At 35.2% G+C, this 10384-nt stretch overlaps 2 protein-coding genes across 2 annotated transcripts; one reads left to right on the top strand and one right to left on the bottom strand.

The window, feature by feature from the left end:
* On the top strand, positions 3447–6457 carry LOC107629891 (H/ACA ribonucleoprotein complex non-core subunit NAF1). The gene is made up of 3 exons (XM_016332833.2): positions 3447–4177; positions 4862–4939; positions 5146–6457. Exons 1-3 carry the CDS (start codon positions 3650–3652, stop codon positions 6208–6210), a joined length of 1671 nt encoding a protein of 556 aa, XP_016188319.1. The 5' UTR covers positions 3447–3649; the 3' UTR covers positions 6211–6457.
* Positions 6923–10378, bottom strand: LOC107629892 (protein ULTRAPETALA 1-like). The gene is given in 4 exon segments (XM_016332834.2): positions 6923–7711; positions 8957–9010; positions 9012–9174; positions 9939–10378. Coding segments are annotated over 4 exon segments (600 nt in total). The 5' UTR covers positions 10147–10378; the 3' UTR covers positions 6923–7536.

Genomic DNA, 10384 nt, shown 5'->3' with positions numbered 1-10384 from the left:
GTGGCCCGCTACGCCCCGCAAAAACTTGCGAATATTTTTTTATTTAGCGGGTTTCAAATCCTAGTTCGATCCATCCTTTTTGGCGGCTTCAGTCCTTTTGCCACCCCTATTAAAGATACTGTAAAATCTAATTTTGAGTTTATTTGGGTGAGTTTTTGCGAAAATATTTTTTTCAAGTGATCTTTTTTTAAAAGATCTCTTAAAAAAGTAAAATTAATTTTAGAGATATTCTTCACATCCAAGTAATTTTGGCATCCAAGTTCATCCAAGCAATTTTAGGTCACGCGCTTTTCCCGTTTTCTTCTTTCCTCGTGCTTCTTCTCTTCTTCTTCTTCTCTTCTCCCCCGCGCTTCTTCTTCTCACGCTCGTTTACGCACGGAGCATCTTCTTCTTCTTCACCTTCTTCTTCGTGTTCCTCTGCCTCCTCCTTCTCATTCTTCTCCTTCTTTTACGCGTTCTTTCTTCTTCACGATTTTCTCCTTATCGTCATTCTTTTGTTATTGTTGATACTGTATTTTTTTGTCTTTTTCTCCTTCTCTTCCTAGTGAAGAAGCAGTAGAAGGTGCGGAGGAAGTGTTTTGAATTGTGCAGAATAGCAATGAACCGAACATATTATTTTGGTGAAACAATTGTATAGTACTAAATGAATGGAACATTATCCCTTATATAAATTTAAATTCGAACAACTTTTTGCATAATGAACCGAACACATACTCATGGTTAAACAACTGTATAGTACTGAATGAACAAAACATAATCCATTATATAAAATCAAATTCAAACAGCTTTCTGCATAATAAACTGAAAACGTACTCATGGTGAAACAATTGTATAGTACTGAATGAACGAAACATAATCCATTATATAAAATCAAATTTAAAACACCTCTATCTATAATTTAGAGATTATCAATTCAATTCAATTCAATTCAGATTCAGATTCAGAACACTTGCATCCATTCAATTCAATTCAATTCAATTTAGTAATTGTATTCCATTCAATTCAGTTGAAAAAATAATTCATTAGCAAAATGTTGGTGTTGTTGGTGATAATGATAACGAAAGAGGAGAAGAAGAAGAAGAGAAGGAGGAGGAGGAGAAGCAGAAGAAGAATTTGTGTGCGCGAAGAAGGAGGAGGAGGAGGAGGAGGAGGATGTATACATGAATTTGAAAAAAGAAGAAGATGACGTATGCGTGTATTTGAAAGAAGAAGAAGCGCAGGGGAGAAGAAGCGCGTGTAATGACGCTCTTTTAATGAGAGTGGTTTTTGTTGGTGTTAGACCTACTTGGATAAAACTTGGATGAAAAAATACTTGGATGTGTAGCATAAATAATGCTCTACATCCATATAAAAAATACATCCAAGTTATCCAAGTAATATTGGTCAGACGCACTCCCCTCCCCCCTCACTCGTTTGTCATACACGCGCTATATATAACGTGTTGCAACCTAAAGCTTTGCTCAAGATCTGCATTGCCTTCGTCGTTCTCCTCTGGTTGTGTTCATCTTACGTTGCATTTATCTTCTTCCTATTCTTCTTCGTTTTCTTCTTCGATCTGTACTTTTGAATCGAAACAATGAATGACTAAACTTCAAATCAGTTGAATGACAGCGATTTGGATTATTCTTCTGAAATGAATCAAACTGATGAAGTTTGGATTATTCAATTTTGAATCGAATTGAATGGAATGCAATTGCTAATTTGAATTGAATTGAATGGACGGAGGTGTACTGAATTAAATTGAATTAAATTGATAATCTGTAAATTGTAGGTAGAGCTGTTTGAATTTGATTTTATATAATGAATTATATTTCGTTTACTCAATACTATACAATTGTTTCACCATGAGTATTGTGTTCGGTTCATTATGCAGAAAGTTATTTGAATTTGTTTTTATATAATGGATTATGTTTCGTTCACTCAATATTATACAATTGTTTCACCATGAATACGTATTCGGTTCATTATGCAGAAAGCTGTTCGAATTTGATTTTATATAATGGATTATGTTTCGTTCACTCAGTACTATACAATTATTTCACCATGAGTACTGTGTTCGGTTCATTATGCAGAAAGCTGTTTGAATTTGATTATATATAATGGATTATGTTTCATTCACTCAATATTATACAATTGTTTCACCATGAGTACGTGTTCAGTTTATTATGCAGAAAGAAAGATGTTCGAATTTGAATTTATATAATGGATAATGTTCCATTCATTTAGTATTATACAATTGTTTCACCATAATAATATGTTCGGTTCATTTCTGTTCTGCACAATTCAAAACTCTTCCTCCTCACCTTTTACTGCTTCTTCACCAAAGAGAGAAGGAGGAAAAGACAAAAAAATATAGTAGCAACAAAAACAAAAGAATGATGATAAGGAGAAAATACGTGAAAAAGAAAGAACGCGAAAAAGAAGGAGGAGAATGAAGAGGAGGAGGAACGCGAAGAAAAAGGCGAAGAAGAAGATGTTCCGTGCGTAAACGGGCGTGAGAAGAAGAAGAAGAAGCGCAGGAAAGAAGAGAAGAAGAAGAGAAGAAGGGTTGGGCAAGAGCAGTTTCGTGTGTGTTGGGCGCGTGTCTTTCACATTTCATTTAATGGTATTGGGTTTTTTTTTGTGTTGGGCCAACTTGAATGAACTTGGATACAAAATTACATGAATGTGTAGCATGACTGCTTTAAAAAGAGCTTATCCATTAGTTTATCTAGGTGTTTGTTTAAAGACTAATTCTACAGTGCCTATGAGTTGGTACCTAAATTTTGCCTAACTTATTTTTTTTGTAGTAAATTTTAAATTTTTAAAAATTATTTACTTTTATATTTTTTAAATTAAATATTAATTTTTAATTTATTTTTGGTAAATTAAGTATCACTAGGGACAATTGGTAGGGTATGTTAGGGCTTGAACTCTACCCTAACTCTACCTGCGGGTTGAAAATTTTCTTAAAAGGAAAAGTATAGGTTACCAACATATTATCTGCCAACTTCTGCCAACTCTTATTTATAATTGTGTTTCATGGAAGTGTGTTCATGGATGTGTCTAATAATTAATATATTTTAAATACATATATAAAAAAACACATCCAGAAAATATATCTATAAATACACTTCTATTAAACACAGCTATAAAAAATACATTTTTATTAGACACATCTACAAACACACTTCTATGAAACACAATTATAAATAAGAGTTGGCAGAAGTTGGCAGATATGCTGTTGGTAACGTAGCGAAACCGTTCTTAAAATTCAACTTTACCATACTCTCGAGTTGAGAATCTCTCGATCTTAATCCTACTCGCACCTTAAAGTTGTTAACCCTATCTTATCCGATCTTACCCGCAAGAAGCGAGTAAGATATGTGTTGCCAGCTTTTGGCATCAATAGCAATTACCTCTTTTACAAGGAGCAAAAAGTAAAAGGGAGCATAAACAAAACGACGACGTAGGGTAAACATAATTGATGTTCCCTCGTTTTAGCTGCTTTTATCAAAAACCTCGAGCTCCTAGGGTTTAAGCATCGAAATCAGAACGCAAATACAAACCGCACACTCTTCACTTTCAACGTTGAAGCCTTTCCCGCTCTTCGTTCTTCATTCCTCCATTCAATATAGTTTTGTTGCTTTCTAACCCAACTATCTCTGTTATGGATTCCCAACACAGCGCCGCCACCACCACGACCAACAACACCGACGGTGTTCCACTCGCCGACACAAACGAGTCGGGTCTCTATCCGAATTCCAATGGACCCATAAAGTCAAACTGTGAAAAGGTTGAGACTTTGGGGTGCGCCATTGAGGAAGGCGTAGAGAAAATCAGCTTATTGGGTGCCTCTGAAGCAGAAGTTAAAGCTGAAATTGAAGCCGAGAGTGAAAGTGATGAAGAGTCTGAGAGTTCCACGTCATCATCGTCGGAGTCTTCTTCTTCAAGTTCTGAGGAAAGCGGTAGCGGGGATAATGACAGTGATGACGATGATGATGAGGAGGAGGAAGAGAATGGGGAAGATGCTGATGCTGACGTAGAAGTTGAAGAAGGTGAGATTGATGGTTCCGATGATGACGATGATGGAGAAAAGATGGTTAGTTGGAGCATGGAAGATGATGGTGGTGACGGCGATGATGATGAAGCTGATGTTGGAGGAGGAGAACCCATTAAATCAAAGAATGAACTTGAGGTATGACTGTTATTGATTATATTTGCTATTTAGATTTTGGATTTTATTTGTTTTAATGCTGCTTCATTGGAAAAAAAATATAATCTTTTAATGCTGCTTTTAACAGAGAAGGTAAATTAAACTATTAGCTATTTAGTAACTAAAGATGTTTGTAAATGTGATGCTGGTCGCATAGGAACTTTATGCATATACACTGATGAGTTTAAATTTGCTGAGAAATTTTTTGTTATGTTCTTGTCATGTTTAATCAGTTTGATATTAGCACTGGTTACTCTTTCGACTTTGAGCTCTTCTGATATAGGCTCTGTAGCATGTATTATGTCTTTTCTTGTGTGGGATTTTCACATGACATAAATGTTGTAGTGGGGAACTGAGGATTGGATTGTTTTGATTTCAGTTCAAAGATCTTTGTTTTTATTTGGTTTGTTCAGGGGGAATATTTTGTTCCGGATATTGTTTTGAAAGTTTCTATTAAGTTGGAAGTAATGGAAATTAGAATGTAATACAAAAGAAAATTTGAAAATCCCTTGACAGTTGATGCAATGTTGAATTAATGATGAAGAATGCTTTGTATTGAGCATGATACATGCATCTAGTTTCAGTAACTTGGAGGTCTAGCTTTGTGCAATTCTGCAAGTTTGTTTTGCTTTTGGGATTTCTTTTGATTGGTGTAAACTTTTGCAGGATCTCCCTCCGGTACCCCCTATTAATGTGACCTTAGAACCAAGTCATCAGATGCGGCCAGTGGGAGTTGTTATGTCGGTAAGCTCACAAGAACCTTGGTACTATTAAAAGAAATGAAATGAGCAATCTATTACACACTTTGTTGATTTCGTTAATTTCTTTAGTTGCTCGGTGACCCCTCTGTTTGAATTAGGTGTTTGTTTTAGCGTTATGACGAGTGGAAATAGATTAGTAGGGTATAGTTTATTGTTGGAATAATCTCATTCAAGTTTCTCATTTTACAGAAACTCGGTGCTAAAGTCATTGTGGAAGGAATTGAGAAGCATGATCCTCTTAGCGAAGGTTCTATCCTCTGGATAACTGAAAGTAGAAAACCACTAGGTTTAATTGACGAAATCTTTGGACCAGTCAAAAATCCATATTATGTTGTGAGGTACAATTCCGAAAATGAAGTACCCACTGAGGTCCAAGGGGGAACCTCAATCTCATTCGTCCCTGAATTCGCCAATTATGTGCTTAATAACAAGGATCTTTACAAGAAAGGTTATGATGCATCTGGTGCAAACGACGAAGAGTTGTCCGATGAATTAGAGTTTTCAGATGATGAGAAGGAAGCGGAATACAGGAGAATGCAAAGAATGGCCAAGAGAGGTCCAAATGATCAAAATCCTAGTAAGAGTAAACATAATAAAAAGAAGGTTTCACCACAAAAGCATGCGGTAACTTCCATCCCCAAAGCATCTGCTCCACCTGCCGCAGCACCTCATGATCGCAGAAATTGTTTACCTTTTCCAGGCCAAGGACAAGGCCCTTTTGCCGGAACTTCTGCATTTCCACCATTTCCGATTCCAAACTCAAACGCAGGTCCTAACATCCCACCCAATGGAGTTTGGACAAATGGGGCAACACTTCCGCAGCAGCCATTGCCTACTGTTATTCCTAACGTATTTCCAACGAATGGCATGCCTTGGTGCCCGCAAAACACTCAATTTCCTCATCAGTTGCCAATGGCAATGCCCGGAGTTCCATTTCAACAGCAGTTGCCTCAGGGAGCAATGTTGCCTGGGGTGGTCCAGCAAAATATACTTGCACAAGCCGCCATATATGCGCAGGGGCTTATGGCTCAACACCAAATGGCATTTGGGTTGAACTCCCCACCCTTCCCGCAGATTCAGCAACCACCTATGGTGCAACAGGGTTTTCCACACAATGAATTGTCGGCACAATCTAGTCCTAATCGAGGTGGTCCTCCTCAATTTCATCCGGGTGCATCTGCTAGTAATAATGGAGGGAAAACATTTCATGGTGCTGGTAGGGGTGGTAGGAAAGGATGGAGACCAGCCAAGTGAAGGTTATTGTGTTGTGTGCTCGTAGCACATTCCAATGAGTTGGGGCGATTTTGAAGGATTGTGCTTCGCTTTCCTTGTAAATTTGATGAAAACCTATCCTTTTTATTTTTTTTTTAAAAGAAAAGAATGAATTCAATGAGCTCTTGAAATAGAAGAGGTCTAAAACTTTAGTTATATGTATAATTAGTAGTTTTGGAAGTGTTTTCCTTGAATAGATTCGGAATGGATTTTTGTTGCGAAACAGTTTTGTCAAAACAAGTCATCCTATCACTTTTGGGTTAATACTATAAATAAATTTTTGTCATCATGTTAAATGGTATTTAACGTGATATATTATCGTCTAAATGATGAAAAGACTAATTTAATTTATAGTTGTATCTTTCATAAATTACTTTGATTGATCAAATCTTTTAGAGATCGATTTAGAAATTAGGTAATTTTTTATAGACAAATTTCAATATTAATTCTATCAATTTTTTTTTAATTACCAGTACTAAATTTTGGTTATTATAACTACTTTGAAAGATGTAAATAGATTTAATAGATAATAGTATCCAAACTTCTATTTTTTGTCCTTGTAAATAATTTAATCTTTTTTTATAAATATAATTACCCACGATCAGTTTACAGAAAATACGGATTTAAAAAAAAAAAACTAATAAAAAGATGAGGAACTAAAACACAAAACCAAGACGACAATTTTAGACATATCAACATTGAAGTGACTTGTATTTTTAGATATAAAAAATGTTTTACACTTCATTTGATATTAGTAAGGCAAAGAAAGGAGAAAGTGAGTCCTCTCTGAGCATCTAAAGGTAGTGCCTATATAAGCATGTGGTGAAGTGCTCCCCTTAACAATGACTTGGTTATGGTAACTCCTCCACTCCACTCCACTCCACTCATTGTTATTGTCTATGGTAACTCGTCCAATCATTAATACACACACAACAACTTGGGCATTATTGGGGTACAAAATCTTCACACTACTACCCAATAATTCCCAAAACAACGAAGCTGGTCGCACTATGTCACCATCACTTGTATATCATAATTAACACCACTACTTTCTTGATCTGTTGATTTTTTCTATTGATAAATATGGAGGTCTAGAACAAATTTATTCACTACTAAGAATCAATGTATGACTATATTAGGTAAAACATTATGAGAGAGAACAGAATCAGAATCACTAACATTGTAATTTTATGATCCAGTCAATGAGAACAATGATTGATGAACTCAGACTGGAAGTTGAGTCCAATTAGAAAATTAAAAATATTGATATAGGCATAAACAAGCCTATATGAAGAAGATGGATGAATATCAAACTTTGACATTGCTTGTGAAGTCAGTACAAGTCTGGCAGCTGCAATCTGAAAAGCGGCAGATGCTGCAGCCGAAGCAGACACAGGAGGTGCAACCTTTGCATGTCGGAGAGCGAGTGCATCCCCTGTATACTCTGCGGCTCCCTCGTTCTTCTTCATCATCACATGTAATTCTGAAAGAAGCTACTATTAATCAATTCTCCATCAAGTATAATATATAACAGCACCATTAGTGTAGTAAGGAATGTGCCCAAAAAACTTGAATCTTTTGATAAGGACACTAAGTTAGAACTTTAAGATATTCCATATAACTTAACAGCCAAACACTGTGTGAAAACAAGCCAGTACTTGTAAGTTGTAATTTTCATTGGTACTGAACTACTGATACTGTTTTCTTATATCTTAATAGCATAGAAAAGATTCTCTTATTTTCAGATTTTAAATCAATCATTTATATATGCAATGCAATGTACACTTAATTGGAAAATCCCCATCAGTTTGATCTTTGTTTTCATTAGTAAGATGTTAGTAAATGTTCTTCAGAATAATTTCATAAATGCATGATAGCATCTCCAAGACACAGTAACTGATGTTAATGGTTATCACTAATAGCTGTTAACAAGTACTAGCATACATAGATATCAATAAAATATTACCACATACTATGTCAAATTTTCATTATAATGAGATCAAATAATGGAATTAACACTTATTTATTATATTTTGCATTACTTAAAGTAACGTTACACCATATATATAATATATATTCTGACACTATACAAAATGTCCATATCAATGTAAATTAGTTACTCAGAGAACAGTATTGTGATTTGACTACTAGTATTTAAAAAATTATCTGCATCAAATCAAACATGAAGGAACAGTATGTTATTAGTATATAACCTTGGATAATTAGAAAGGATTAATTTGTTCATATTCAGATAAGTTCAGAAACATGAACTTATATTTTCTTCTATACTAAGCTGATTTATTTTATTATTATATGACTTTAATCAACTAAATCTTAATTCATGAAAAGAAGATTGAGGGTGAAAAAACCATTTCTCTATTTGCATGAAAATGTTTCTTATTAGTTAAAGGAAATTGATCAGATTCACTCTCAAGTCAACTAACCATGATTAAAACAAAACAAATATAAAGAGGTCAAAGCTAATGGACACACCAATAAATTTGGACTAACACCCCCATCCAATGATGAATTTATCATGTATAAAATGGAAGACACGATTAGGCTTAAGCAAAATAAAAACAAGGACATTAATTACTAACTCTAATTACTAAATATATATCAACACTAAATCAATACAAGCTATGTACATACATTTATTATTGATATCAGCAATAAAAGCATCCACTATTGAAATGCAAGAGAAAGATAAGAAACAAGACATGCATACTTGTCATATTGGAGATCAGAACATTTCCAATTAGCATCTGCCAAAGCATCATGGGGATTTAAGAGCAGCAGCTTTTGAAACTTGGTTGTAGTATTTGAGTAGCACTGTTTTGAACAATGGAACCTTCTCACCCTTCACTATTACCCATATGTTGTTCTTCCACTTTCGAGCTGTCTCTCTTCCAGAGTGTTTCTCAAATGCAGAAGGACTCAACTTGTCTAACATCAACAAAAAAACACAGTTAAAATGATGAAATGTGCTATTTGTATTCATTCTAATTTCATGTACTGAGACTATACAATAAGGACATGAAGGAAAACACTGTTATAAAGAAAATTTTCTAATTCAATATTTCATGGCTTTCGAGATCAATCATGATCACATGTAAAATCTCTACTAAAATTCAATTATCAAGTCACTATTTCATGTATTAGGTTGAAGCTATATGATACCATCGTGCATTGTCGCAAACAAGATTTCCAAATCAGCAGAGGTACTATTCAATTCCTTCTGTACCGGAGCACATAGTCAATCATGTTCTAACTACACAGTGAATGAAATTAGATTGTACATATTAGCATATCATACATTCCAAACCAAGAACTACATTGTATATATTAGCAGCTAAAAGCTTACACTATTCTACTCTGCCAAACACACTTGAATTAATGACCTTGGAGCAACAAAGATCACACCTCAAACTACCGTCATGGTTATGCTTCTATATTATTATGCTATGTTATTAAATATGTACAACCTTAGTTAGAAATAACCTATCTTCAAACGTGTTAATGAAGAATTTTCCACATTTCTCATTCCACTGGCTCAATACAATATAATAGGTTATATCAAAACCCAAACAAGTTTCACTGAGACAATTCAACATACACTTTAAGTGTGTATATCAAAAAAGACTAACCCTCACACAACACACATGCACATTCATAAACAAAACAAATATTTAGAGAGAGAGAGAGAGAACCTTCTTGGCAACCAGGGGTGCATTCACAAGTGATTTCAAGGTAGCCATTAACGAAAACCCTAAGCCTTCCAACAGCATCACCATACCTGTGGCTAGTACAACCGCACGTGATTTCAACATAGTCACCAACTCGCTTCACGCCACTCACCTCACTCAGCTCATCCTCACTGAAGATTGCTGCCACTACCCCACTCTCTCCATTCGCCATTATTATTATTATCTCCCCCAAAAGACTCTGTTTTTCGTCACAAACAGATGTGGGTCGATCGGAAAAAAACAATCGAACGATATGATGGGGGTTTTCGATATAGAAAGTTAAATGAAAAAACAAATGTGGCGTGTGCGAAAGAAAAGGGATATATAACGGGCTTTTAAGGTACCCAAAAAGAGAGAGAGAGAGAGAGAGGGCCAAACACCACGTTGTTCCGAGAGAGATCTGGCCGAGA

Source organism: Arachis ipaensis, chromosome B03 (genome assembly GCF_000816755.2).
Source record: "Arachis ipaensis cultivar K30076 chromosome B03, Araip1.1, whole genome shotgun sequence".
Lineage (NCBI taxonomy): Eukaryota > Viridiplantae > Streptophyta > Magnoliopsida > Fabales > Fabaceae > Arachis > Arachis ipaensis.
This window is presented reverse-complemented; position numbering and strand designations above follow the sequence as displayed.

Excerpts from the sequence above, each read along its gene's own strand:
- LOC107629891 (XM_016332833.2), top strand. The coding sequence starts at position 3,650 with ATGGATTCCCAACACAGCGCCGCCACCACCACGACCAACAACACCGAC. Across the intron at positions 4,178-4,861 it reads AATCAAAGAATGAACTTGAG|GATCTCCCTCCGGTACCCCC; the intron begins GTATGACTGTTA and ends AAACTTTTGCAG. Across the intron at positions 4,940-5,145 it reads CAGTGGGAGTTGTTATGTCG|AAACTCGGTGCTAAAGTCAT; the intron begins GTAAGCTCACAA and ends CTCATTTTACAG.